The following is a 27,240-nucleotide window of genomic DNA, read 5'->3' as shown; positions in this document are numbered from 1 at the left end:
CTTCTCTATCCCACTAGACTCACGCATTTCTCCAATCCATTCCCAACACTGCCAAACAAAATGCCCAACCCTCCCCATCAAGCGCAGAACCCCGAGGTAGTGGAGCTCGATGCCTCTGCTCCCATCGAAGAGATCGCCAATATTCTCCGCCGCGATGGCGGCATCATCATCAAGAACTTCCTCACCCCGGAAACCATCGACCAGATCCACGCAGAAGCGCAGCCATACTGGGGCAAGCTTGGAGTCTACCAAGGCAAGCTGTTCGATGAAGCAGACCCCCCTCTCAGGTATGTCCGAAGGCGTTTATTCGAGCAGTTAAAGGCTTCCACTTACGAAGGATTATTCGACAGTGGCTTCGCAGGAAAGTCTCCCACCTTCGCCCACAAAGCGATCAACCACCCGACCTACCGAGAGGTCGCAAAGGCCCTTCTCAAAGAGGAGTCGTCAGTAGCATCTCATCTGCCTCGTCTTTCAGCCCATCCTTACTGATTCTAGCAACGTCTACCGCGACGGCAAGAGATACAACACCGTCTCCTACCCGGTGTTGGCCGTCTCCGAGGCCTTCAACCGCGGCTCGCCCTCGACCGCGCAGCAGCTTCATCGCGACGATATGGCCCAGCACTTCGACCATATAGAAGGCAGCGGAGAAAGCTCCCTCTTGGGCCTCCTTGTCGCCGGCGTGGTAAGTCCCCTCCCTTACCTTCTAGCAACCAACACTCCCCCTCCCTCTAGACACAAACAATAACCCCCAACCCAAACCAGGACACCACCTTCGAAAACGGCGCCACCCAAGTCATCGTGGGTTCGCACAAGCTCCCGGAGGCACGGATCTGCGGCCCCAGCGACCGCTCGCTCTGCTCGACCTGCGAGATGAGCAAGGGCGACGCGGTCTTCATCCTCGGCAGCATCTGGCACGGCGCGGGCGAGAACAAAACGAACCCGCCGGAGCGTCGCATCATCTACTCCTGCCACATGGGGCGCGGGTCGATGCGCACTGACGAGAACCAGTATCTGGGCATTGACGAGGAGGTGGTCAGGAGTTACGAGCCGGAGGTTCAGGCGCTGTTGGGATGGTCGGTTAGTCAGCCTTATTGTGGGCATGTTGGGATGGAGGATCCGATTGTGAGGTTGGGGAGTAGGGAGGATCCGTTTGGGTATGGGTCGTTTGAGGGACGGGAGGTTAGGGCTTAGGGGGAGGGTTGGTGTCGTGTTTGTTGGTCTTTTAGCTGATGGGAGATTGTGAGGATCTCAGGTAGTGGCTTTGTGTTTGTTTCTGGACATCGAGTGTGAGGTCGGCACCGTGCAGAATGGGATTGATTGACTGTGCCATTTGGTGTAGCTTTAACCACAAGAGTGTAGTGCATTCTCCCTGATAAATAAATACACAGTCTAGAAGTAGGAATGTGCTTGTGGACATAAACGCCAGCTAATATAGATGCTCCAAGCCTGTGGATACTGTGTTTTCTTTTCACGGAAAGAAAATTACGATCAACCGACTGTATAAGACTAGTCAATATAAACATAGGATCTGTCAGGATGCTCGGTGTGGAAGCAGTCTCGGCTCCATATACCGTCTAAAGTATGACATGCGTTTCTCATAAGTCTGTCGAGGAATTATATTTAACTGTATAAGATCTAGACCGGGTTTGCAGGTAATATCATAGTGTCCAATAATCCCTTCCAGTTCCTGAGTCAAGAACACAGGACACTCACTCAATCAAAGATTGGAACATTGTATCCGTGCTAAGTATAGGACGAATATCAGCTCTTCTGTCCTTCGAAGTAGTATTGAGACCAATAGAGGCATTCAAACATACCGCAACAGGATCATTGAATCTCCTCCCCTCATTCAAATCACTAATTGATTGGATTTCAAGCTCAGTAAGCTGCCACTGCATATCTAGATTCTGCCGCATATGCAACGATCTCCCACTTCTCGGAATGACCGCAACACCGCGCTGAGTCGCCCACCGCAGGAGGACCTGCGACGAGGTCTTACCATGTCGTCGCGCGACGGAGGTAATCAAGGGGTGTTCCAGAAGTGGCGCCACCTCGGCTGCACTCATTGACTGGGCTGCCGCAGAGCTCTGGGGTCCAAAGGAGCAATAGGCCGTGACTGCCACGCCTTGCTGGTGCGCAAAACCAACGAGCCGAGACTGTACCAGGTACGGATGATGTTCGATCTGCAGCACCGCCGGCGCGATCCGCGCGTAGCACAGCAGATCCCTCAGCAGCTGGATGCTAAAATTACTCACGCCGATGCCCCGGGCCAGCTTCGCATCAACCAGTGATTCCATCCCCCTCCAGGTATCATGAATTGGGACCCGCGCTGTCTCCACGGACTTCGAGCCCACTGCTGCCCAACCAGGAGGATACCGCTCCTCTGGATCGACGTATTTCAGGGCGATGGGGAAATGGACCAGGTAGAGATCGAAGGAGTCGAGGCCCCAGTCTGCGAGTTGTCTGCGGGCGCTGGGTTCGACTTGATCGCGGGCGTGGAAGGTTCCCCAGAGTTTGGAGACGATGAATAGCTCCTCTCGCTTTACTAGTCCTTCTTGGATTGCTCGTGCGATGCCCTGGCCGGCTTCGCGTTCGTTTCCGTAATCTTGTCCGGGGCACGGTTAGTAGATGGTTTTTGGAGTCTTGGGGAAGGATGTGAATATACCACATGCGCCGTCGAAGCAGCGGTAACCTTCTTTTATGGCATTGTATACTGCCTCTGCGCAGGCGGATTTATCGATGTTCCAGAGACCAAACCCCGCAAGCGGCATCCATAACCCATTGTTTAGCTTGATTTGGTCGCAAGGCATGGTGTGGAAACTGGTGCAGATGTTGCAATGACAACTATGACCTCGGTTGGACTGGCTGGTACAAAGGAGTCCACTCCGAGTTTGACAGGTCAAGATAGGGACCTAAGAAACATGAAGTTATTGAAGCTGTAGTACCTCTTAAGGCATGATCTGTAGAAGCTCGATCTAACCCGAAACAGCAACACTTGCCGCGCCTCACAATGCCCTAACTGTCCGGATGATGATAAAAGAGATGATAGCAGTGGCTCTAGAATGCCTGCATTATTGCAATCCATCCCCGTAAAGAATTTTTCCGAGCGCTTCAAACGAATCTACACTTCTGATAAGGCCAGCATCCATCCCAGATTCAGTCCCCGCAACTGACAATTGAGCAGATGACTCTCGTCTTGCTCTCTTAGATCTCCCTCGCTCATACAATCATCACAGTGGGAGATAAACATGCGTGACAAAAGACCTCTGCTCTCTCTTGGGATGGTCTTGTGGATAACAATGCCATTTGTCCCGCCGGCATTAAGAAGCGGGTCTTTGAGGTCCGTACTCAACAGAATGACCAAGTCTTATTAGCCTCCTATCTAATGATCTCATGTTTGATAGCAATCTCAGAGCAAAGGAAAGTCGCCAGAAAGAGGTGCTAAAAATATCGTCTACAATGAAGGAATGATTAGACGGTTGCTACTGTACTGTGGAAAAATCAACGTGTTTCCGTGTCATACTTAGGTCCGCCATCATCCATATCGTCTATTGCACCTTAACCAGTGCTTGCTATAGTCAGTTCAGCGTTCTCAAGATGGGAGGATATATTTCGCCTTCATTAGTCCACCCTAAAGACAAAGTCACTGTCAAATAATCTAGGACTTGGATAGTGTATTTCATATCGAGTACGGTTGAAGTAGTCTCCATACAGAGCACAACTTGAAATTTATAAAAATATTAAATTTGTCCTAACTCTAACTGGAAACATCATTTGGCTATTTAGAGATTGAGATGTTTATCGCTTATCATCGCATGTCGTCCATCTCCAATCTCAACCCTAACAGGCAGTGTTTGACGCATCGATGTGGTTTACCATCAACATCCTGGTCTATAGAATACACCAGTACAAACCCATCTTATCTTACATATATCTAACGTCATCTACATTTGAATCCTAAGTCATTAGATGGTTTACTTTGTGTTTATGCTACTGCTTTGCTCTTGCTGCACGAGTGTAAACCAATTCACAACAACATGGCTCGTTCCAAAGTATCTTTCCGCTATCTCGCGCTATCAAAAGACCTTTGATAAGCGCCTAATTAGAGATCACGACGCTCTAGAGCTGAATTTAGCTCCACGATAAGGACTTGCCAAAAATGGTGGGCTTAGGCGATGGTTAGAGAATGATAAAGCCCTAACTCACCATTTACCACGACCAATCTTAGTCACGGAATAGTAATTCGGGGTCTGGATGCTGCCGATAAGTTCAATGGCTATGTTCAAGGAAGGCAATCTATGAACCAGTGGACTCTGTAAAAGATAAGGTCGTGAAAGCGGATTTGTATATAGCATTTGGGGTAGCAGCTGGGAAATAAGAGGTCTCATAGTTATCCGATGATCTCAAGCCACAATGCAACCAAGCGACAGTAGTCAGAATGAGCTCCCAACGACGTTCTCCGTGTGGAGCGGAATCAGCATGGGATGGAATACGATCAATTCCTTCAGGGGGTTGTCGTTCATGCTATTCATCGGTCTTGCGGCAGGAGGTTTGCCGGGCCTCTTATATGGTTTGTAGGTTCCATCGTTCCAAGCCTACGCTGTAGATGTCCTAACTAGTCGTTCTCGCTGCAATAGTATAGGATGCAGTGTAGGGGTGATGAGTTTGACCTTGGTTCTCGCCGAGTGTTCGTCTCGATTTGCCACTGCAGGTATGTCCATCACTTCTCCTCAGCAATCTCCAGATCTAACCTAGCCAGGCGGTGCATACCACTTTGCGACCTTCCTCATCCCTCCCAAGTATCGACGAGGAAGTGCCTACGTTCTCGGATGGTTCAACTACCTCGGATGGACCTTGACCCACGCATCCTGTTGTGCCGTTGTATCGACCCTCATTCTCGCTCTCGTGAACCTCTGCGCCCCAGACTACGATGTTTCGGTGCGATGGCAGCTCTTCCAGGTTTACATCGGTGTTGCAACCTATGCGTGGCTGTTCAACATCTTCGGGCTACGGTGGATCCCTGCGTTGGAGCTGCTAGGAAGTCAGTTCCCCAGTACCACGTTCATCGTGCGATGCTAATCGAAGTCGAATAGCATGGGCAACTGTTCTCGGATTCCTGACGTTCACCGTGGTTTTACTCGCAGTCGCGCTCAAAGCATCGGCGCGGAGCGTTTTAGTCGATGTGAATAATGACACGGGGTAGGTCTTTCACAGGAGCCTTGAACATTCCCACAGCTCACCGATGCACAGGTACTCGTCCTCATCCTTGGCCGTCTTTCTCGGTCTCTACAACAGCATGGCCACGCTGATGGCTGTCGACGGCCCGACCCATCTGGCCGAAGAGCTGGCGCAGCCAAAGCGCGTGATGCCGCGAATGCTCATCATAACTGTTTCATCGCAGTGCGTGGTGGGGATTGTGTGGATTCTCGTCTTGGGGTTTTCGCTCGTGGATCTCCAGTCTGCCCTTGATACAGCCACGGGGTACCTACGCTTTTCACTTTCACGCCTTCTATATCCTCTGTAAAAAGAGCACATCAACTAACCTTGGATATCGTCCAGAGTCCCCATCACCGAGCTAGTCCAACAAGCCACCGGAAGCACCGCTGCAGCCATCGTCTTCTGTCTCGCCTTGCTCATCCACTGCGGTACTTCGGCCGTCGCCAGCGCCACGACCTCCAGTCGCCAGGGCTACGCCTTCGCGCGAGACGGAGGCATGTTCTGCAACCACAAGCTGGCTGAGATCTCTCCGCGATTTCAACTTCCGCTGTGGTCGATCCATCTGCCTTATGGAATTACTGCAGTGGTGGGGATCGTGTGAGTCTTTAACTCCCCTTTACTTCTTTTACTTCTTCTCTCCGACTACCAATTCATTACCCAGCATCATTTGCCCGAGTAGATCGAAGGAAGCGCTCGTGTCTACCACTCTACTTACCACCCTTTCTATCTACCCAGATACCTATTCTCCCACACGGCCTTCAACGCTCTCGTGGGCGGCCAATCCGCCTTTATGACCGTCAGCTGCGGTATGTGCCCTTTCCCTCTCCCTCTATCCAGCTTGACCGTCTCATTCCTCTAGGCTGCCCGGCCCTCATACTGCTCCTCACCCGACGCCGTACCCTTCCCCCTAGTGACCATGGCCATGGCCAATGGACCCTAGGCCCATGGGCCGACGCAACCTACACCGTTGCAGTGGGATACGCGGTGCTAGTGATTGCCGTTGTCTTCGTAGATCTCCCTCTGTGCTCTGTTCTCTGTCCTTTTCAGATCCATTCCTTTATGTGTCAAGAATTAGCCGTTGACGACTCATTGACTCCGGATAGATCCCGCAATCCCACCCCGTCACCTCGACCAGTATGAACTACACTGTTTTGATCGTCGGGGCGTTCTTGATCGTGATGGGCATCACGTGGATACTGGAGGGGCGGAGGACGTTTCATCCGCCGGCGAAGGATCCGCAGAGGGAGGTTTTGCAGGGGGAGGTGGTTTTGGAGGAGTTGGGGATGGGGGGTGAGGGAGATGGAAAGGGGAAAGGGATGAGGGTTGATGAGGAGAAGATGTGATTGCGTGGGTTCGTCATGGAAGAATCTGTTGCTAGATTTTGTTATGGTTGGGAAGATAAAGACGGCGATGGCGATGGAGAGGAGGGTTTCTGGCTGTGGCTGGATGGGCTGGGTGGTTCGCCTTCATAGAGAATGCTGTTAGGTTCTAAGGATTAGTTCTATGCAGAGGCCAGAGTGAGTACATGCTAGGGATATCTGTATCAGAATAATTCATTCCTCGTAAATAAACTGCTGCCCACTTCATACTCAGTGAACGGTCTGCCCGGCGGCAAATTCCGGGAAAGCATCTGTAATACTCGTCGCGACTCTCTCTACATCCTCCGCAAGTCCTTGCACCCCGGCATCCCACTGTCGAATGTGCTGTCTCGTAGCAGCGGTGCTGGATTGGAAGTGGATAACGCCGTCGATCTGGTCGATGCTGCCGCTCAGCCGACCCTGTTCCACCATCCGCGCCGCATACGCCTCGGCCTTTTCGCCGGCCGTCAGATCCCCACTTCCCTCAAGGCCCAGGATGGCGCCTAGGGCGTCGGTGGTGATGTTTTCGTACAGTTTGCTGGCCGCCACGAGGTTATGTTCCACGACGGCTTTGTCGAGGACGGTGGTACCGTCGGCAGTCTGTGCGAGTTGATGCGGTGCCAGGCGTTCCGAGAATGCAGCGACTTCGGCCGGGTTCAGGAGTCGGTCCAGGAACATTTTCTCCAGGATGCCGAACTCCTCCACGGACGTTGCCCGGTCGTCTTTGTACAGCGTCGCCAGGATGCGAGAGCGCTGGGGGCCCGCGGGACCGAGGACCGCACAGCGGATCGCAGCCGCCAGCGCCTGGAGACGGTCGCTCTCGTCGACGCCGGCCGCCAAGCTGACGTTGAAGTACTCCTGGCTGGCGTCGAGGAATTTCCGTCGGGCGTCGAGAATCCGCGCCTGCGAGAGCTTGAAGTGCAGCTTCAACTCGTGGTCTTCAATCTTACTAGGCAGGTTCTTGATCCGATTCAAAAACGCCTCCGCCGTCGTAGTATCGTCCTCCTCCAAGTAGAGTCGCACAATGCGCACCCATAACCGCACCTTGGCCGCGTCGGAGACTAGCCGCTGCGAACTGTCGATGTGGATCCCCTGCAATGCTCGCGCCGCGGCGATGTATTCCTCCTGCGACTCGTAGGCATCTGCCAGCAGCTCGCGGATCTGGGAGTCCTGCTCTTCGACGGAGGTGGATCGGGATTGCAGAAGGGTGACGGCATGCTGGCCCACTTTGATCTGGGTTTCGGGGTCGAGTTTTCGGAGGACGGCGATGAAGGAGTCGAGGATGGGGCGGGCAGCGACAATGCTGATGTCTTCGCTGAGGACGGAGTCCAGGTAGAAGATCAGATCCTGGGCGAGTTGATCTGCGCTCGATGTTGATACCACGTCGGACAATAGGTCGCTGTAGAGCTGTAGTTTGTTTTGGGGGTTGGCGGAGGCTTCAATGTCCGCGAGAGCGGAAGTGATCTTTTGTGAAGCCATGAGAGTAGTGATGAGTGATCAAGTTGGAGAGGATCGGTTGAGGAGGTGGAAAGAGTTGTCAGATCGTCATGAGGGGAAAGGATGGGGATGTTGATTGGAATTGGATGAAGGGAAGTCCAGGCCGCTCAAGGAACTGCGGGCAGCCGAAGCTGGGCTTATCGATAAGGCGAGGCTGACTGTTACCTCGAGGTGACTTTGTTTTATATGGATTTGATTTTGGTTCTTTCCACCCCTTCTCTCTATTTAATTCAGGTTAGTCTTTCAGTTACCAATCCATTCGTCACTCGTCTAGTAGTAAGAAATACCAGAATTAACCAATTTATAGCTGTCATTGCAATCAGAGCATGATACTCGGCACCCGTTGGTAACCATATATTCTGCGATTTCTGAAAAAGCCAGTAACGGTAAACGTGAATTGAACGCTGAATGACCGACATTCAAATAACCCCCCACGGACAGAAATCACTTATAGTCACATTTCTCAGAAACACCTCTCTTCATTAATTTTCCTCGAAAGAAACGAAAAGAAAAGCAACGCGGACAAAGGTGCCGCCACCGCCTTCCGCATTGGTTAGCGCCGGGCTCCTCTTTGCGGCGTCTCAAAGAGCTTCGATCATCACGTCACTTACCTCTGGTTCCATCTCCTTGCCTGTTAGATAGGCTGCCGGTCTTTCTCTTCTCGGCTTCTTTACGCTCGCAATCGGATCGCGTGGTCCGGTACCACTATTTCGCATCTTTGGTAGATTTTTCCGCCGTCGTGTTCTGTTAGTTTGTCACCATGGGCCCTCCGATCAAGCAGGACCCCGATGCCTCGTCGCCCTACATCAAAGCCGATCCGGACGACAAGGATACCGTACTCGCCGACGTCGATGACGAGGATATTTTCGACGACGACGGGGATCTAGATTTTTCGAACGCTGCGCAGAACGTGTGGTTGTCGCGCATTCCTCGGCAGCTGTGGGAGAACTGGGATAAACTCGACGACGATGAAGAGATTCAGGTGGGGACCATTCGGATCGAGGGTCCTGGGAATGATATAAAGCGGGTATGTTTGCTGCAGTGTTGTTGATGAGTATTCTAGTGGCTTGCGCGGCATGTATTAACTCAAGCCGCCTTTCAGATCAGTTTGCGCCTCCAGGAGCGCGAGGATAATAAGGAAGTCCCCAAAGACTATGTTTTGCAACGGTATACGCTCGATTCGGAGCCTTCGGTGAATCCGGCGAAGAACACCTATGTTTTCACCGAAAAGGAAATTGCCGGCCAGGATAATCGCACGGTTGTCTTTGGCGAGGCGCGGTCGGCGTTGTATGAGTCCGTCAAGCGCGACGCTCGGAGAAAGGAGAGAAAGAAGAAATGGGAGCCCTATGTTCGGAAGACAATCAACAGTACGTACCTCGCGCGTTGACATATAGGGGGAGCTGGTGCTGACACGGCGACAGAACAAACTAGCTTGGTGGCAGGCGTGAGCGAAGAGTTCAACTGCCTTCCGGTTGAGAACGAAGAGTTTGAAGAGCTCTCCACAAAGAGAGCCCTGGAAGCCCTCAAACCGAAGACGAAAATCATGTACATTGGCGGGGCCCCGAATCAACTCCTCCAGGGCAGAACTGTCTTGCCTACAGAGAAGGGTTCGTTCGTGGTAAGTATTCTACCCCCTTTAGATCCAGGCCATTTGCGTTCAATACTAAAACCCCTATCAGCAAGCAGCCAAAACCAGCAAACCCAAGGCCCAAGAAAACAAGACTACGCGTATGCCGCAAAACGAACTGCTGGATCTTATCTACGGGTGCTTCCGAGAATACCGGTACTGGTCGTTTAAGGATCTTAAGGCCCGGCTGCGACAGCCTGAGGCATATCTTAAGCAGACTTTGGAATTGACTGCTCATCTGGTAAAAGGCGGAGACTTTGTCAATACCTGGGAGCTCAAGCCGGAGGCGAGAGAAAGCAGTTATGCGAATGCGTGGGGGTATGCAGAGCCCCAAGGGGAGCTTGCTCCCGCGACCTACACCGAGGATGTATCCGATGAGGATGCTTCTGAGATGGATAACGACGAGACACAGTTTGAGAATGTTTCCTGAATCGATGTAGCATATAACAAGCACGGGTCATGGCGTCTTACTCTTGGGATGGTTCTTGGGCTGCAATCATACAGGGCGCATCAGGAGTTCTTTGTAGGTTTAGATAGCTGCAATACCACATATATGTCCATAGCAATCAAATCTACTTCACTTTTCACTCGGGATATTCCGTCAAATGCTGGTGAATGCCGGTGCGCCTGTCAGTAGAGCAGAACACGTGATGCATGATCTCACCGCCCGGGATTCCCTCGTCACATCCATCGAAGGACATCACAACAACCTCCCGCTTCTTTCACCACACACTCCCAGGAAAGACTGTTGGTCTACTTGAATAGCTAGCTCTCCTTGCATTCTCATTGTTAGACCCAACATGTCTGAAGACCAGGATTTAATGGCTAAGATCAGCCAGCTTGCTGGTATGCGTTCTGCTCTGTCACTCTACAACCCCGGGCGGCTAACCTCTCACAGGTCAGATCAATCGACACAAGACTCAGAATACCCCATCCCCCGCTCCCTACGGCAATGAATCTCATTCGAACCCATATGTATCGCGGCACACTCGAGGACGACCCGGATGGGCACCATATCGAGGCCGACCGTACGCGCGAGGGCGAGGCGGAGCCCCCCACCGACACCGTACCCTCATCCTAAACAATGCCTCCTCGGGAACGCCTGCGAGCAACACCCCTTCCGCTGGCGGCGCGTCTGAAAATGACGGCGAGAGTCGATCGAATACGCCAAATGGTTGGGTCGCCAAACACGACCGCCACATGCAGCTCATCAACTCGGCCATCTACGACAAAGAGGCTCAGACCAGGGCGAAGGCGATGGAAGAGAGTCGCAAAGCCAAAGCTCAGCGGAAGGCTCAGATCGAACAGGCCAAGGTGCTCCGGTATGCTCAGGGGGTTGGCAGACAATATCCAAGTCCTGCGATTCCCAAGGCTTCTGCCACTGCCGAGCCGATGGCAGAGTACCAGGTCTATCTCAATGACGTCCCGTTCCGAGTGTCGCGTGGTGGAGGAAAACTGATTCGCGTCTCTGGTGCGACTCCCATGTGTGCCCCGCTGGCCCAGAGGGCTGACTTACCGTCGGTAGATGATCCCAATACGGCCAACAACACACCCAAGCGAGTAACGGTGGCTGGCGTGACGTTTGTGCGCAGCAAGAACGGCAACCTTCATCGCCTTGGTGCAGTGACTTCGAAAAGGTGACGCTCTACGAGTCTTGGATATTGGAAGAAACAAAAGCTCACCGTATAACAGGAAGCCGACGATGGCAAGGAAGAATGAACTTTGCAGCCGATTTTCCACGACGGGTACCAATGCTTTCCCTCTAACACGCCTTAGTTTTACACCCCTCCAATTCTTGCATGACATTTCTCATTACGTTTTCCCAGGACAACACTGATCCATACTTTTTACTCTTTTCTTTTAGGAACGTGCTACAAGGGACCGAATTGTCTCTACATCCATGACCCGAACAAAGTCGCCATGTGCAAAGACTTCCTTCAAACTGGTAATTGCAATGCAGGTCTAAGTTGCGATCTCTCCCATGAGCCTTCGCCCCATCGATCCCCCACTTGTATGCATTTTCTTCGCGGCCGTTGCGTCAACCCGGACTGTCGCTATGCCCATATCCGGCTGACTCCCGGCGCCCCCGTGTGTCGGGCCTTCGCCCACCTGGGCTACTGCGAGAAGGGTGCCGAGTGCGACCAGCGCCATGTTCATGAATGCCCGGATTATGCCAACACCGGCGTCTGCAATAAGAAACGGTGCAAGCTGCCGCACGTGGACCGGGCTGGACAGATCCGCAAGAACACTGCTAATAGTCGCACCGAGAGCACGATCGACGAGGACGAGTCTGATGCCTCTAGCGAGGACGAAGAGTATGACCAGATCGACTCGGATGACGTTGACTCGGATGAACTGGACGACGAGCCCGAGGAGCTGATCGGAGGAGCCGGCGGCAGCGAGCTCTCACAGCAGCAAGACTATATCCGCCTCTAATTTGTAGAAGATGTCTAGATACCCGTGGGGACTTGGTTTCTTTCTCTTTTTCGATAGTGTACTTATTATTATGATAGCCACACGACCCAATGGAATGTTTCTGACCGTCAATCCATCTGACCTCCGTACTCTCGCAGAAGACCCTGCAAGTTGTGCTGATATCTGTAGCCTTCTTCCATCGTCTTCGCCCACGACAACATCGTCTTTCCCTTCTTCCTCGCGTTCACATCCGCCCCTTGATCCAACAACCACCGCGCCATTCCCTCACTGTCCCTGGAAATCGCCGCAAACAACGGCGAATTCCCATACGAATCCAGTCTGTTCACATCCGCCCCGTTTTTCACCAACAGCTTCGCATACCCACCTTGACATTTCATCACCGCCGCCGTCAGCAACGGCTTCCGCGGCATCCACGATTCCACATTCACATCCGCCCCGTAGTCAATCAACAACTGCGCCATCTGCTCATTCCAGTGGTTGATCTTGACCACCCACACCAGCACCGACATGCGCGACCCTTTCTTACACGGCGTGTCCCACGTATTCGCATCCGCCCCGTACTCCAACAACAGCCTCACCACCTCGACATGCCCCCTCTGAATCGCCACACAAAGCAACGATTCCTGCTCCCTCCGCTCGTTCGGATCCATCCCGCGCTCCAGCATAAACCTCGCCATCTCCACCAGCCCATGAAACACCGCATACTCCAGCGTCGTCATCCCGTCCATGCCCCTCTGCTCAATCCGATCCCCCGCCTCCAGCAACACCTCCACCACACTCGCATGGCCCTTCTTCACCGCCGCCCAGTACGCCGTCGGATTGAACGTGTCGCGGTGCGCCCGATCCGCCCCCAGCTCCAGCAGCGTCTTCACCGCGTCCGCGCGCCCATATTTCGCCGCCACCTTCAGCGGCGTCTCGTTGTACTGCGAATCGCGATAGCTCGTCTTCTGATCCACGTGCACCCCGTGCTGCACCAGCACCCGCAACGAACCGCATACTCCCGCCTTCGCCGCCTCGTGGATGATGTCGAGATAGTTGCCCCGCGAGGCGCTCGCCCCGTGCGCGAGCAGCAGCTCCATCACCTCCGTGTATCCCGCTACCGAGGCTGCGCTGAGCGGCGTATACTCCGTCCTGTTCCAGCTGTTCAGATCAATCGGGACGTCGGCGCTATGTAGCCGCGGCTGGTACTTGCGGTGATTGAGCAGCACCTGCACGACGTCTGTGTACCCCGCCGCGGAGGCGTAGAGTAACGGGGTAGAGTAGGTCTCGCAGTAGTAGAGGCCGCTGAACTCGACGGCGACGAGACGCGCGAAGACGGCGCAGCACCGCGCCACGAAGGACGCCGGGAGACACTTCCCCGGCGGCTTGGCGGTGGTGTTGATGTCTGCGGAGTGGGAGAGGAGGTCCATGGCTAGGTTGGGGCGGTTGTAGATGGCGGCCCATTGTAGGGCGCTGCTGCGGTAGTGGTGGATGTTGAGGCGGTAGAGCGCGTTGATGAGGATGGAGTGCAGGCGGCGGTTGGTTTGGCAGAGGGAGAGGAGGTCGCGGGAGCTGAGGATGTGGGTTGATATGGAGATGAGGAGCTCGACGGGGAGGCTTTGGAGGTCCATGGCGTGGTTGATGGGTTGGGTGTCCAGTGGTGTTGGGAGGGCTAGATGGTGGACAGGGAGGGCATTTCTTTATATAGACAGGCAGACAAAGCAAGAGAACTACAGTGAACCCAGTGAATTCAATGGTGTCAAAGGGATATTACTACCTAACACCTCAGCTCTATGAAGTATACAGTCAAGGATTCATGCGGCTCTTTCAGAACTAATGCACCAGAGTGACTCACCTGATTGTAGGCTGATCTAGGGGGCTGAGCGCTATGTGTGATTAAAAGGATCACTGTGATTGGAATGGCCAAGATGACCAGAATAAGTTGACAGAGTTCGTTAGGTAGATTTGGTGGCACCTAAGCTCATGAAAGAGATACTAGTAGAAGGGGACTTTCAATGGAGTTGCATCTATGAAATGGCCATGGAGGAGGGGTAAATAAACGGCGCAATGCTTGGCAGCTGCCACCTCCGGCTTCTACAATCCTAACCTAGTGTGATTATATTTAGGATGCTGATAGTAGTAAGATATGGGTCGCAATTGGACGATATCTCCATGGAAGATTTGGATATGGAGACATGTACTACAGACTCGTGGTCTGTTGATAGTTTGAGAGGAAGTGACTCTTATTGAAATTCAAGTACAAGGCAGGGCTGGCGTGAATGTAGATCGTTGATTCTGATGGATTGAATTGCTGTTTGTGTTGTCATCATCATCCTTCTATGTGACTTATACAGAATTAATTAAACCAGTTTTATTATAGTAAACTTCACTCTACCATCTCTCTGGGATGTACATTTGTTAGAGAGATCGAGAGAGAGCTCCGTTATCTTCTCACCTTTTATCGGCCTTTTCATTTCAACTTCAAACGGCCAAACAGACAAGACAATTAAATCGTCTCAATAATCGGTCCCCGATACACCTTCCTCGCCCGGATCAGGTAGTACACCACCGCAATAATCACCGTTCCGAACGTGCCCACCACGCTGTAATTCATCGTCGTATAATCGACCACCGCCTCGGTGGGCCAGAAGCTAAAGAAGATGACAATGATCATGTAGATAAGTGCGAACACGTTGACCGCGACACCCAGGATGCCGGGAACGTGGAACGGGCCCCAGACGAGTGGAGACCCCGGGACGTTTACAGTCGTGGTAGGGGAGGACGAGGGGATCTCGGATTCGTGGTTGTGGATGGCGCCGGTGACACGGCGGTAGAGGAGGAGAGAGGCGACGGAGAAGTAGGAGAGGTAGAGGCCTGAGACGGCCATGGAGACGATGTCATTCAGGGCGACGTCGGATCCGATGTTTATGAGGCCGAGGAGGGAGGCGACGGTCATGGTGAACATGACAGAGTAGATTGGGATAGAAGAGGTTGGGGAGACCTGTTTCGTTAGCCTTTTGTGAGCTGTTTAGTTGGTCGAGAGAAAGGTGGGCTTACCTTGCTCCAGAGTCGCCATCCCGGAATTCCTTGATCCCGCGCAAATGACCAGAATTGACGGGACGTGGCGGCCAGCATGCCGATGGTGGCGCAGAGACCGATGATCAGAAGAATAGATATCATGGTCAGGGTGCCTGGGAGGGAGTTCGTGGCTTGGTAGAATATTTGCATGAAGGGGTATCCGGTGGGACTTTCGAGAGCGGCGTCGAGGTCGCCCATACAGAAGAGAACTGCAATCAGCATGCCGAAACCAAGGGTACCGTTGATCAGGATGGTCATGACGATAGCGCGGGGAATGGTAACCGCGGCGTTTTGGACTTCTTCGGCCATCTGGAATTACATTTAGCGACATCGATTGACGTGCTGGAAGAGGTCATGAAAACGTACGTGCACCGCAGCATCACCGCCTGCAAATGCAAAGATTCCGCCCTGCATTCCGAGGAAAAAGACAATTCCATTTGACGACCAGCCGCCTTCGTTGGTCCAGGTGGTAAAGACCTCTTTAGCGGTTTTATGGTCGGACATGTATGTGAGAGGAATGAGAATGGCCAAGAATCCGAGGAGGTGGAGAATGAGCACGAGGTTCTCTAGACGGGGGAGGAATTTACCGCCGACGAGATTCACTCCTAAAGCAAGGGCAATGCTGGCCCACATGATGAGGGTTCCTTGGTATGGTTCAGCGTTGAACTTTTCATGGGCTAAGATAGCGGTGCCCTGGATCTCGGTTCCGCTGATGAATGCAGTGGAGGCGAAAGCTGCTTGCCATCCGATGACAGTGAGCCATCCTAGCGAATAGGGTTAGCTAGCATATCGGACAGCTGATGGGACACGCTGCACACCTGTGATATAGCTGAGGAATTTCATGCAGCTAGGAGGTGCGAGCATTGCGCACCAGTGGTACTGGCCGCCAGACGTCGGTGCCCTAACCACGAAGTCAGAAATGGGTGATATACTAGAAGGTACCTCGACTTACATGGAGGACAGCTCGGCGAGAAGAACAAAGCAGCATCCTGTCCCAATCCACGCGAAAATATATCCGTAAACGGCGGTGGCAGGCCCTCCGCTGGGATACGTTAGCAGGTATACAAGGTCACAGATTACTGAAAACCAACTTTTCCATAGGAATCAAAAAAGTACTATCCAAATATTAGTATCTGATTTCAACTTTGTACAAGGGCAATAATACTCAAGCAATCCCTCCCATGTTGCAATGATAGTACAACTGAATCCAAGAATTGACAAGACCCCAAAGTTGCGCTGCGAAAGCTTAGGTTAGATTCTTACACATGATCTTCGGGCAAATCATACCTTTAGCACTGTCTTTTTTCCTACTCGCGCCAAATCTAATTCATCGCGATCCTTGCTGTTCTGCACGTGTCCGACCTCATGGAGGGTCTGCGAGGCCCTGTTCTTCAGCTCGTAGGAGGCCATTTCAACTGCGATATACCGTGGGAAACGTGGATAAAGCAAGAAAAAGAAATATCAAGTCCAGAGTAGAAGAATCGGACCAAGACCCCGAGAAACGCCATGAAGAAAAGAGAAACTTCTCGGAACATTTTTCGGCTACCCCTTGCAAGGAAGCGTTAGCAGGTGCATAATGAATGCCTGGAACCGATGGGATTGGCCATGGTTGACCCGACTTGCAGGGGGGGTTGTTAGACCATCAGGCAGAGTTGCGTGTAACAACCTGGCTAGATGCTCGATAACAACCTTGTGGGGTGGATAATTTAGACACTCGTGCTACTTGCTATTTTCTGGCGGAGTGGCGTTACATTGAAACGGGCCGAAAGGAGAACAATCCGGTGGCTAAATGCTAGCAATATTAACTCGACAGGGGTTGTTCTTTCGATGTGGCCTGTTTCAACCGAAGCGAAATCTAATCCCTGTTCATCTTGCGAATAGTGTCCTGCGCCGCAATTTATATCAGGAATGCCAAGGCATCGGGTATCTCTAGCTGCATACGTTACTAGTGTTTTAGTCAGGATTTCCTAACCTTCCAGGCTTGCAACCCGCCGATTTGGCGTCAAATTTAGCGTCCGGGCGGTTTCCCTAAGGCGGCAGGTGGCCTGTTGGACGCTTAGTTACTTACTACCTGGATAAATTGGAGTTTCTTTTGAAAGCCCAGCTGAGCCAGCGTAGTATCTGTCTTTAAAACCCTGTTAGAAATTTGCCGCCATCGAGGGTCAGAGCACTCAACAAGTCGCATTGATGGCATGTTGCTTTTAGTTACCATGCGCATGTGCTGGATGCTATGTAAGTTAGAACGGTAACTGCGGCAGTTATCATCCAAGAGGCCTGTAATTTCGGAATTCCCTTGTCGACATGTCATGCTTTCCGATATACACGCAAAGACATCGATCAAGCTCAAGACGCGGTTATACGCTTGCCGCAGTTTCGGAAGACATAAAATGAACGAGCAGGAGCAGCATCCTTGATCATCCTGCGAGCAGTCTCGACTGGCCCACTTCCAAGCCGGAGACGGAGAAGGCAGTACTTTTGGAGATTAGCGAAGTGCGATGACCAGTTTGCCAAGAGAGCATATCGTATTAGTTCCCGATCCCTGCTGGTAAAATTATTGCTCTCCTTTGTGAATTCAGGTCTCCGAGAGTGTAGTTCTTGAACTCGAGCCATTGATCATATCAGAGAATGCCGTTCCTCTTCTTATCATCTCCATCGCCATCCAAATTGCCTATACGCCGTAACTTTTTGCTGACGGTGCAATGCCCCGATTTGCACCAGACAGTTGGAACCCCGCCGTCAATATCACATCATGGTTTCTTATGAGCTCGACCGCCCTGTGTGTCATGTGTCGACTAGTGACGAAATGGCTGATCTTTCGAAAATTGACAATGGATGATTATTTCGTTATTATATCTCTCGTGAGCTGCTCCATTGTCATTGAACCGGAATTTTTCAATCCACGGGAATTGACAGGCCATGTTCTTAACAGGCATTCTGCATAGGAAACACCATTGCACTCTCCATGGCCACGGCCAATGGTTATGGCGACCACACGAGCATAGCATCGAGGGCCAAACAAGACGCCGTCATGAAGGTATGACCATGCCAGCCTAGGGATCATGTCTCGGGAATGTTTTCGTTCTGTAGACTGACTGATAGTTGCTATGAGCAAGTCTCAATTTGCAGCCACACTACTCTTCATAGTCAGCCTGCTGTTTTCGAAGATTTCCATGACGAGATTCATTCATAGTCTTTCTCCCACTATAAGGGATCGGCGATTCGCACATGTCATCAAAGGCTTGGTGGTGGTGACTGGTTTGACTGCGTTTCTTGGAATCGCGTTCCAATGTCGGCCCCCAAGAGTGTGGGATTACATGCATGGACAGTGCATTGATGAGGTCGGTACACGTCGAAAAGACTTCATTCATCAATGAGACTAAGTTTTGTCCTTAATCAGATCACTTGGCTCATGTTCACCGCTACCACAACCATGATTACCGATTTTCTTATCATATTGCAAGCCATGCTGTTGATTGTGCATATCCAGGCAACACTGCAAAAGAAGGCCCTGTTTGCGAGTATATTTCTCCCCCGCGTGCTGTACGTCTTAGTCATTTGTTCCCTTTCCCAACCTATTTATATTGCCAGCTCAATATATGTGGATGGATTGAGTTACTCACTAAAGCCACCGGGATAGTGTCATCGCGTCAGCGCTCACCCACCTCATCCTGGCGCAAAAAGCCTCCCACGCCGACCCTTTCATCTCAACTGCTGCTCCAACAATCTGCATGCAGATCACGCAGTCGCTCAGCATCGTCACGGCCTGCTGGGGCCAGCTGAAGCCCTTCCTCGATCGGATCCGATCTGATGCGTTCAAGCTCTCCGGTGCCGAATGGACCAGGTCGAATACATCATCCGGCGCGGGGGCAAGTAGGGGATATCGGTCGATTAATTCGCATTCGCAGTCGCGTCTAAGAGCGAAGGACTCGACACAAGGCCTGAGATTGGACTTCGTACCCGAGTCGATGAAGAGAACGAAAACGATGATTTCTGGAGGGAAGGGCAAGGAGTGGGATAAAGGGAGTCAGTCAAGCGAGACGTGCATCATCCGCGAGACGCGGAGCTTTGCGATTGCAGAGGAAAATGCGGGGAGGGAATAATTTGTCCTGTTTGCTTGTATTCATTTTGCCTTAATACCATTTTGGCACCTCGAGTCAACGTGAACGAACCTTAGCCTTCGACATCTTTTATTCTCTCCACTCTGTCATACTGAATGGTTCATCCACCCCCAAAATGTCTCATGAGCTCGACTCCGATGTTCCTTCCAACGTTCCCTCTGAAACTTCGATATGTGAAACCTATACTGTACGACTACAACCTCAACACGATCTAGAGATAGTGGGCGTTGGAGCCTCGGGCCAAGTCTACAACGTTTGCGACCAGATTGTTCTCAAAACTTGTCGAATTTTCGCGCCACCCAGCAGCGATGCCTCACAACGCGACCACTGGCATTACGCTTCAGACACGCTTATCCACTTCAACTTGCTGAAAGAGGAGCGAACTGTTCTAAAGCTGCTTCAGACAAGGCCCCATCCTCACATCATAGACGCCATCGAAACTGATCACTCCGAGGGACTCTATCTCCGCAAGTATCGACGTCTGACTGCGGATATAGTCCCCTCTCAGTGTCATCGAATCAGAGTCTACCGTGATATCACCGATGCTCTGCGCCATCTTCACAGCCTTAGAATAGTGCACGCAGATATACGGACTGACAATATCCTTTTTGACGATCACGACTCAGCGATTCTTTGCGATTTCAGCGCCGCCAGTACTTGCGGTCAAGACAATCTGGTTTTTCCGCATCTTCCTCTTCCCATAAATGGCCCTTCGCCGATTTTATCAGAAGCATCGGATATGTTTGCGATGGCATCATTGATTTTTCAAATGGAGCATGGAGCTGCCCCAGAGCTGTCTATTGAGAACGGAACGCTAGTTCTACCTGAAATAAGATCGGAGAATCAAGGCATTGATGAAGTCATCCAGAAAGCATGGCTTAGACAGTATAGCAGTACGTCGGAAATGCTACAGCACTTCATTTTCATTGATGCTCAAACGAGTCACTGTCTTGGAAGTTCGCTCCCAGTCCCTCAATCTAGAGAGGTTTTAAAAGATCAAGTTACAAGGTGGAGAGTCCATCGGGAAAAAGAATTTGGTAAGACTCAAAGATGGACAGTTCATGATGTGTGGCTAACAAAGATTCAAGGCTGTGTTCTCGCGGGGATTCTCTCGAGGGATCAACTGAAAGCACTGGCTGATTGCTATGATATGGATATGGATGAAGATTTACATTTTTCTCATTACCGCATGCCTTTAGAGCAATGAAACTATCCAGAATTTGAAGGTATCCGATCACATTAGATTTTACACAGTTCCACCCCTACCTCCTACGCTCGAACATACATGACGAGAACAACATCACGCAACCTTGACATTCTGATCCAAAACCTCCAAAAACGGAAAAGGCCCAGCCTAGATGAACCGAATTAGCTCAGGATATACCAAACAACTTCTTAACCAATATCATAACTTACGCCAACAAGCGACACATGCGCCACGCCGATCACCGCTTCGCCGCTCGCGACCGAGTCAGGCACGGTAACGGTGAAGTTCTCGTAGGGAGGAAGACTATGCTCATGATAGACCGGCTTGAAAGGCCCGTTGTACAGGATCTGGCCCATGGCGTCTTTGGGAGGATGGCAGGGGCCATTTGCGCAGGACTGTATGCCAATGGCGACGCCAACCTCTTGGGATCCTGTTAGGGAGTTCTATCACGACAACAGTATAAGTATCATGGATGACCGGAAACAGAATAAGTAGGATTAGAAGAGAAGATGACATACAGGACGTTGCACTTGAACGATAAGTTCTTCTCCAGCCTTGAGGGAGTGGCCAGCCTCGGGCAGTCCGATTCTGGCGTTCTGCGCAAGGGCGGCGCCGGCCAGGGATGTCAAGAATAGGAGAGTGTTCATGGTGAGGATGGGAGTAGTACGCAGATGATTACTGGCAAGATGCGATCGAGGTTGCAATGTCTTGCAGGTGCTTGCTTTGTCGCGATGCCTCGATGCAGGGGAAACGGCTGGTATTTATAATAGGGGTGCACTGCACACTATTGCATAGGAAGTTATACATGGCTGTCGGGAGCCCGCATCAATGGACGCCTGAGTTTCACTCCGACTCTGCACTTTGCAGACGCACTGCTAAAAATAAACGGCTCTGCGTCTTCAGGATACAGGCCGAACTCGGACAATCTGAGACAATGTAGGGAGCGGGAATAGACACATCCAGTGACATCAGATAGAGAGGCTTTACTCCTACCTACTCCTACTGGCACCGGGGATAAGCACTACTAGTGGATTTCGGGTGGCGCAGATCTATTGGCAAAGGGAGGCCTGATTCTGCTGAGCGTCCTCAGGCCGACTACTTGCCTTATCGGAGCGTCACCTGAGACCAGTCACGGGCAGGCATGACGGAAGTATGTAAGCAGGCGACGCAGGGAGAGTCACCCCTCCACGGTGGCGCTCCTCACCGACTTCTCTTCCCTCCCCGCACCTCGCCGGATGTCCTGAGGACCTTGAGGGTATACACCGAGTGATATCCTGCTCTATCCCCATAATCTCTCTCCCCGACAACACTTTTCTTCCGTAGTCAGCTATGGGTATAGGATACTCCAGCCCTCAACCTCCTCAGGAGGAGAAGAACCCTCGTGAATTAACCGCAGCAATGACCTTGCGACAGCTGGTGTCCGGGAACACGGTCGACGTGCGCTTTGAAACCGAGGAAGCTCGTATATCACCCTTCTCGTTGCTCCTTGCCTATTCGCAGCTGAGATAGGGTGAAGATCGGTGCTGATATGACTAGCCCCTCCATACAGCGCCCGCGAGCGAACGACCGTTCTTGCGATCTCCCAGCTCAAGGACTGGGAAGACAACCTGCTTAAGGATCCCAAGGTACCGGATCCCTCTGGCCGGCGCATTCCCAGTCTACTCACGAGTATCGCTGACTGGTGGGAGCACCATAGAACCGACTGGCTATCTCCAGTCTAGCCAGGAGCCCTTATTTGCAAGTTCTCACCAACCAGTCGGCCCTGAGGTCGGATGCCCAGGTGTTCAATGTTCGGATTCCTCTCGAGGGTGGCCCAATCACCAACCAGCGCTCGTCGGGCCGTTGCTGGCTCTTTGCGTCGACCAATGTCTTCCGTGTACCCCTCATGAGAAAATACAACGTTCCCGAGCTGGAGCTCAGTCAGGCATACCTTTTCTACTGGGACAAAATTGAGAAGGCCAACTGGTTCTTGGAGACAATTATCGAGACGGTCGGCGAGGATCTGTCAGGCCGACTGGTGCAGAAACTCCTCGAGTCCCCCGTCACGGACGGAGGCCAGTGGGATATGGTGGACAATCTGGTGCAGAAGTATGGCCTGGTGCCGCACGCGATCTACCCTGATAATTTCAACGCCCAAAATAGTAGCAAGATGAACTGGCTGATCACTGCCAAACTGCGCGAGCACGCATTGGTTCTCCGGCGACTGGCACGGAGCCCGAGTGTGAAGGAACGGGAAACGCTGGCAGAGACAAAGGAGGCGTTCCTGCAAGAAATCCATAGCTTGGTCACTATCATGCTAGGACCACCGCCCAATCCTGAGCAGCCATTTGTGTGGCAATACTACGATGCCAATGGAAAGTCGCAGGAGATCCGTGAAACTCCGCGAGTCTTTGCCAAACAGGCCACGGTGCAGTTGACCCGGACGGAAGTCAACCCTAAGCGAATGTTGAGCTTGGTCAACGATCCTCGCAACGAATACAACCGTCTGCTGACGGTTGATAAACTGGGAAACGTGGTGGAGGGACGTCCTATTACTTACATCAACGTCGACATGAAGGTAAGTTCTTACCGCACCGCTGCCCTAATGTTTCGACCCGTGCCTAATCAATCCCAGACACTCAAATCGGCCGCCGTCGCGATGCTTCGGGCGGGCCATCCCGTTTTCTTTGGCTGTGACGTGGGGAAGTTTTCCGATCCTGCTCCGGGAGTCATGGACACGGAGCTCCTGGATCTCTCACTGGGTTTCAACGTCTCGCTGGGTATGAATAAGGCGAGCAGACTTGAAACGGGCGAATCATCCATGACCCACGCCATGGTGTTGACGGCCGTCCATCTTGAAGACGACAAGCCCGTGAGATGGCGAGTGCAAAACTCATGGGGCGAAAACTCCGGCGACAAGGGCTGGTTCGTGATGACCGACCGATGGATGGACGAGTATACGTATCAGGTAGTGGTTGATTCCCGGTTTGTTTCCAAGGGGGTGCGAGACGTCCTGGACCAGACCCCCAAGGTTTTGCCACGATGGGATCCCATGGGCGTCCTGGCGTGATAGTAGCCGATCCCGGTAATAGATGGAGTCGGTATTTCTAATGATAGTAATGAGCGTTCTGGCAAGCGAGAGCACCCAATACGAAGCGAATCCAACCATTGTAGCTGATTGCCCCTCTAAAGTACGAGCTTCGCTCGGAAGAGTTTCCAAGCCAAACACGAAGCCGTTTTGATTATATTCGCCTTTTCATATATGGACACGAGGCCTGTGAAGAGCAGCAAGGAGGGGAAAGCAACCCCGATCACCTCTTAGCCCAGCCACAGGGAAAAAGCGACAGGCGAAGATCAAACCAGCCAAACCTGAGGTGTCCTTCGGCCGTCAGCAACGGCGCTCCTGCCCATGTGACCACCCGACTCTCCTGCAAGCTGTAGGTACATACATCCGAGTGTCTGAGTGTCCGTCCTACTCCCCCGTATTACCCAGTAGTAGTTACTTGCTAAAGTAAGCAGCAGACATGAAGCAGGGCCCGGCAGGCGATCTGATCACCGTCTGTGCCTGATGGCATGGAGGGCGAAGACTGGGGGGGGGAAGCCTGGGAGGTCGCCAATGACAGGCATTCCCTCATCACCGACCATTTATCGCGCCGAGTTGCTCCTACCCGACCATCCAGCGTATACACCTGTTTAGCTTTCTGGGGAAAACCCTCCTCCCTTCCGATAGGAAGAGCTGAATCGCATTATCGGCAGGGCCCACTATGTTAATTTGTCCCTTTGCGATGGGGGGGCAGGCCCGCTGCAGAGCATTAGCATTAGCTTTAGTATTGGCATTAACGCGCTACGAGTAGTATGTGCCTAGAGTAGTGCTGGGTTTAGCTACGGTGGGTGGACACTGGACATGTACATCTAGTATGATGAGGGATCTCTTGCTTTCTGTCGTCTTCGATGGTCTTGACCGCTGTGTGGACCGAGATCTGGGTGAGGTTGGGCTGGGTTTGAGTGCTGGTAGCCGTAGAGGGTAGTAGGTGTAGCGTAGGTATCTGGGAGGGGTTCATCGCGAATAAGACCGAAGGGAAGTTATTTGCTAGCAATCCAGTCCTGTCCCCTGCCAACACGGATTAAATATCTGAGCTCACCTGCAAGATAATAAACACCACCACTGATCAGACAGCCATGATCTCGGTGAATTACCGTACAAACATCACCTACATACTACAGACAGACACCCTCCCCGAAGTCCTCTCTCTCCACGATTTCCATCGGCGCTCGTGGCTCCTGGTGGCGCCTGCTCGACCGCGAGCAAAGTAAAAGGCACGTTGATTCTGTACGATCAGAATTTTATGCAGATTGGGCAACAATTGCATCATGCAGATGAGTCTGAGAAGTCAATCTTCAAGAACAATGGCCCCACTACAGGTCGCATTATTTCATCTTCTGTCGGCGCTATTTGGAATTTGACGACTAAACTTCAGTAGTGGGTGAAAAAAAGAGGATTACTATGGGTAATCGGAAGGCAGAAGAACGAGCAAGAAGAAAAAAAAAAAAAAAAGTGAAGCTTTAAGATTGAGTTGCAGGTAACAGACCCAACTTGAGTGGGCACTTCACATTTCAAGGTCGTCGGCTAGTCCGGAGTCACTACTCCGGAGCAGGTAGTACTCCTCCTGCTCACTACTCACCCGTTCTCAGAATCAAACGACCAAAAAAAATAATGCACCAGAATAACAGATCCAGCCGTGCTCTCTATGGTCAAGACTCGCATAAACAACGCTCAAGTAACCGCAGCAGGTCCCACGCGCTCTCCACCGATCGGAATCGCGCCCTACAATTGGATCAACGGCCGTCGTTCACCGCCAAAAGGCATCGTCATCGCAGGGGCGATTACCAGGAATGGGAGGTGGCTAGCTGCGTTCCTTGTAAGACAGGAGATGGGAAATGGAGCAGACGGATTGGAAGCTTCGATGGGGTCCCCCGTCCGATCCGTGTTGGAAAAAAAATTAATCATATTTCCCAAATACGACTCCGGAGTAGTACTGCGCAGCCATTTTCCCGCGGCTCTCTGGGGATACTCGAATATCGGTCAGAGAAACAAATGGTGAATAAGCATCTTCATTTCCCGGTGATTTGCTCGTTTCGAGAACTTCCATTTGTTTCAGGATATGGATTCCATTCCGATTGGGTCTGTACTCTGTAGGGCCTGGTTTACCGTACGTTCGCCGCCGAGGGGGAGGGGGGAGTGCTGTCTTTGCTGTTTCCTCTTGATTTGTATGAATTTCATCTTTCTCCTCGGCTGTCTAGGTAACTACGACGAAAAAGCTCCGACTTCTGATCGGTCACCGTCCACATCGACGGCCTCCCTGGGGCTAGGACGATCCGAATCCCATTCCGGCGTACTGCGCATCATCTGTGTGGAAGAGAGAGTGCGTAAGACGTCGCCTTCTTGGGGTCTATTTTTATAAATAAATTCTATCCCAGGGTTACCTCTGAGTGTCGCTTCACGCGATTGTCGCGAGTACCGGGGCAGTGTTTATTTTTTATTTTTGTTTTTTTAGTTGATAGTCACTGCCCTTCCTCATCGCCTGTTTCTTTGTCCGCGAAACAAACAAACGTTTAATTAAATCCATCCATCATATCGGACATTTGGCCCGGGGTCAAGTGAATGAAACGTGGCATCGATATCACGACGTCGTATCTCCTAGCCTCATCTTTTCTCTCGACGGAGTACGGATATGGTTCCATCACCTCATTCTCCTCGGTCCATCGCGTGTACACATACTACCGCATCGAGTTTAGAGGATGCCCAGGACGACAACTACCAGAATGGAATGGAAAGGAAGGGAGGGGGGGAGGAGGGGCAGAGAAGGCACCGAATGGCCCGAAGGATGACCAGATGGAAGAAAGACATGAAACAACAACAGAGCATGTAGTGTATTCCGGATCCGGAAATGCCCTAGACGACGAGGCGAGGCTTTCGAGAAGACCAGACAGGACCGCCGATACTCGCTAGAATCCGAGAGAGGGAGGGAGTGAGCGAGTGAGTCATACTGTCAACGACCGACTCAACAGTTAACTAACTACCTACGGAGCACGTACCGAATGCTGCTCTGTCGGACCGGTGGGTCCCTCGCCCTCGCCCTCGTCTTCTCCCTCGTTCTTCGCTCTTGTTTCATCTTATCGAAGGATTGGATTGTCGGGGTTTCCGCGCAGTGTCCACTACTGGCCCGGTTGTATGCCGTGGGCTGGCTAACTACCTACTCCATATACATACTAGCCGAGGTGGCCATTGGCGGGCCTATACTCCCTAAACTAGACTATGTGGCTCTCGCACGATATTCCCCGTGCTCTGGTAGGTGCGCTGAGTGCGCTTGACGGTCAAGGTGAGCGTTGTGGAGCCATTGCTTTTTTTTTTCCATCGACTACAGTACTCCATAACTATGAACTCCGTCGAGTAGGAGCCGGACGGAGTTCTTTGTCATAGGTAATCAGGATCAATTCAGGTACCACGTTTTGCTGGTCTAGAGGATCTGGTAATTGCGATCACCGTCGGATGCTCTATTTGGTTTGATGGATGGAGTAGATTGGGCTGAAAGTGAGGGACTCGAGGTAATTTCTTTTTCTTTTTTTTTTTTTTGTTATTTCGAATATTTTTGGTGGGCTTTTTTCTTTGTCTGTGATGGTTCTTTGTATGGGATGAGTCACGAATCACAGAGTAGGTACCTAGTAGGTAGTGGTAGTAGGTAG

The 27,240-nt window shown here is 51.8% G+C and overlaps 13 protein-coding genes across 13 annotated transcripts; 9 read left to right on the top strand and 4 right to left on the bottom strand.

Annotated features, from left to right (window-relative positions):
- Positions 1–60: 60 nt before the first annotated feature.
- P170DRAFT_474303 (phytanoyl-CoA dioxygenase family protein) lies at positions 61–1,191 on the top strand (the record flags this gene model as incomplete). Its single annotated transcript, XM_024853116.1, has 4 exons — positions 61–287; positions 351–443; positions 496–682; positions 763–1,191. 4 exons carry the CDS (start codon positions 61–63, stop codon positions 1,189–1,191), a joined length of 936 nt encoding a protein of 311 aa, XP_024706049.1.
- A 437-nt stretch (positions 1,192–1,628) lies between these two features.
- P170DRAFT_406177 (putative NAD(P)H-dependent D-xylose reductase xyl1) lies at positions 1,629–2,810 on the bottom strand (the record flags this gene model as incomplete). The annotated part of the gene is made up of 3 exons (XM_024846616.1): positions 1,629–1,743; positions 1,818–2,605; positions 2,666–2,810. The coding sequence occupies 3 exons, from the start codon at positions 2,808–2,810 to the stop codon at positions 1,714–1,716; spliced, it is 963 nt and encodes a 320-aa protein (XP_024706048.1). The 3' UTR covers positions 1,629–1,713.
- A 320-nt stretch (positions 2,811–3,130) lies between these two features.
- Positions 3,131–3,506, top strand: P170DRAFT_152987 (uncharacterized protein). The gene is made up of 2 exons (XM_024842531.1): positions 3,131–3,340; positions 3,405–3,506. Exons 1-2 carry the CDS (start codon positions 3,249–3,251, stop codon positions 3,469–3,471), a joined length of 159 nt encoding a protein of 52 aa, XP_024706047.1. The 5' UTR covers positions 3,131–3,248; the 3' UTR covers positions 3,472–3,506.
- A 907-nt stretch (positions 3,507–4,413) lies between these two features.
- P170DRAFT_474301 (amino acid transporter) lies at positions 4,414–6,560 on the top strand (the record flags this gene model as incomplete). Its single annotated transcript, XM_024853115.1, has 9 exons — positions 4,414–4,574; positions 4,638–4,711; positions 4,760–5,041; positions 5,094–5,199; positions 5,251–5,481; positions 5,560–5,814; positions 5,953–6,023; positions 6,077–6,225; positions 6,321–6,560. 9 exons carry the CDS (start codon positions 4,414–4,416, stop codon positions 6,558–6,560), a joined length of 1,569 nt encoding a protein of 522 aa, XP_024706046.1.
- A 195-nt stretch (positions 6,561–6,755) lies between these two features.
- On the bottom strand, positions 6,756–8,142 carry P170DRAFT_435926 (COP9 signalosome complex subunit 4). The gene has a single exon (XM_024849051.1). The coding sequence runs from the start codon at positions 8,052–8,054 to the stop codon at positions 6,807–6,809; it is 1,248 nt and encodes a 415-aa protein (XP_024706045.1). The 5' UTR covers positions 8,055–8,142; the 3' UTR covers positions 6,756–6,806.
- A 536-nt stretch (positions 8,143–8,678) lies between these two features.
- P170DRAFT_435925 (transcription factor IIF subunit TFG2) lies at positions 8,679–10,275 on the top strand. The gene is made up of 4 exons (XM_024849050.1): positions 8,679–9,099; positions 9,175–9,439; positions 9,494–9,690; positions 9,752–10,275. Exons 1-4 carry the CDS (start codon positions 8,833–8,835, stop codon positions 10,127–10,129), a joined length of 1,107 nt encoding a protein of 368 aa, XP_024706044.1. The 5' UTR covers positions 8,679–8,832; the 3' UTR covers positions 10,130–10,275.
- Positions 10,276–10,414: 139 nt separating this feature from the next.
- Positions 10,415–12,135, top strand: P170DRAFT_406169 (CCCH zinc finger protein; the record flags this gene model as incomplete). Its single annotated transcript, XM_024846615.1, has 4 exons — positions 10,415–10,545; positions 10,598–11,336; positions 11,392–11,444; positions 11,564–12,135. Exons 1-4 carry the CDS (start codon positions 10,500–10,502, stop codon positions 12,133–12,135), a joined length of 1,410 nt encoding a protein of 469 aa, XP_024706043.1. The 5' UTR covers positions 10,415–10,499.
- Positions 12,136–14,407: 2,272 nt separating this feature from the next.
- Positions 14,408–17,036, bottom strand: P170DRAFT_435923 (putative amino acid permease). Its single transcript, XM_024849049.1, has 8 exons — positions 16,480–17,036; positions 16,358–16,428; positions 16,284–16,307; positions 16,145–16,234; positions 16,011–16,093; positions 15,559–15,956; positions 15,172–15,501; positions 14,408–15,115 (listed from the first exon to the last, which is right to left on the bottom strand). Exons 1-8 carry the CDS (start codon positions 16,600–16,602, stop codon positions 14,621–14,623), a joined length of 1,614 nt encoding a protein of 537 aa, XP_024706042.1. The 5' UTR covers positions 16,603–17,036; the 3' UTR covers positions 14,408–14,620.
- Positions 17,037–17,613: 577 nt separating this feature from the next.
- P170DRAFT_463859 (uncharacterized protein) lies at positions 17,614–19,299 on the top strand. The gene is made up of 5 exons (XM_024852195.1): positions 17,614–18,050; positions 18,122–18,226; positions 18,306–18,530; positions 18,590–18,732; positions 18,830–19,299. Exons 1-5 carry the CDS (start codon positions 17,892–17,894, stop codon positions 19,290–19,292), a joined length of 1,095 nt encoding a protein of 364 aa, XP_024706041.1. The 5' UTR covers positions 17,614–17,891; the 3' UTR covers positions 19,293–19,299.
- A 57-nt stretch (positions 19,300–19,356) lies between these two features.
- Positions 19,357–20,220, top strand: P170DRAFT_381777 (kinase-like protein; the record flags this gene model as incomplete). Its single annotated transcript, XM_024845582.1, has 1 exon — positions 19,357–20,220. A coding segment is annotated over exon 1 (795 nt), but the record flags the coding sequence as incomplete, so codon positions are not given.
- A 265-nt stretch (positions 20,221–20,485) lies between these two features.
- Positions 20,486–21,478, bottom strand: P170DRAFT_435919 (uncharacterized protein). Its single transcript, XM_024849048.1, has 3 exons — positions 21,036–21,478; positions 20,727–20,960; positions 20,486–20,664 (listed from the first exon to the last, which is right to left on the bottom strand). Exons 1-3 carry the CDS (start codon positions 21,162–21,164, stop codon positions 20,611–20,613), a joined length of 417 nt encoding a protein of 138 aa, XP_024706039.1. The 5' UTR covers positions 21,165–21,478; the 3' UTR covers positions 20,486–20,610.
- A 368-nt stretch (positions 21,479–21,846) lies between these two features.
- On the top strand, positions 21,847–23,659 carry P170DRAFT_508876 (C1 family peptidase; the record flags this gene model as incomplete). The annotated part of the gene is made up of 4 exons (XM_024854613.1): positions 21,847–21,979; positions 22,054–22,142; positions 22,214–23,074; positions 23,132–23,659. The coding sequence occupies 4 exons, from the start codon at positions 21,847–21,849 to the stop codon at positions 23,564–23,566; spliced, it is 1,518 nt and encodes a 505-aa protein (XP_024706038.1). The 3' UTR covers positions 23,567–23,659.
- Positions 23,660–25,202: 1,543 nt separating this feature from the next.
- Positions 25,203–25,525, top strand: P170DRAFT_435917 (uncharacterized protein; the record flags this gene model as incomplete). Its single annotated transcript, XM_024849047.1, has 1 exon — positions 25,203–25,525. A coding segment is annotated over exon 1 (290 nt), but the record flags the coding sequence as incomplete, so codon positions are not given.
- Positions 25,526–27,240: the final 1,715 nt, after the last annotated feature.

The sequence above is a fragment of the Aspergillus steynii genome, assembly GCF_002849105.1.
Source record: "Aspergillus steynii IBT 23096 chromosome Unknown P170scaffold_3, whole genome shotgun sequence".
NCBI classification, from domain to species: domain Eukaryota; kingdom Fungi; phylum Ascomycota; class Eurotiomycetes; order Eurotiales; family Aspergillaceae; genus Aspergillus; species Aspergillus steynii.
The sequence above is the reverse complement of the archived record's forward strand: the minus strand, read 5'-3'. Positions and strand labels throughout refer to the sequence as shown.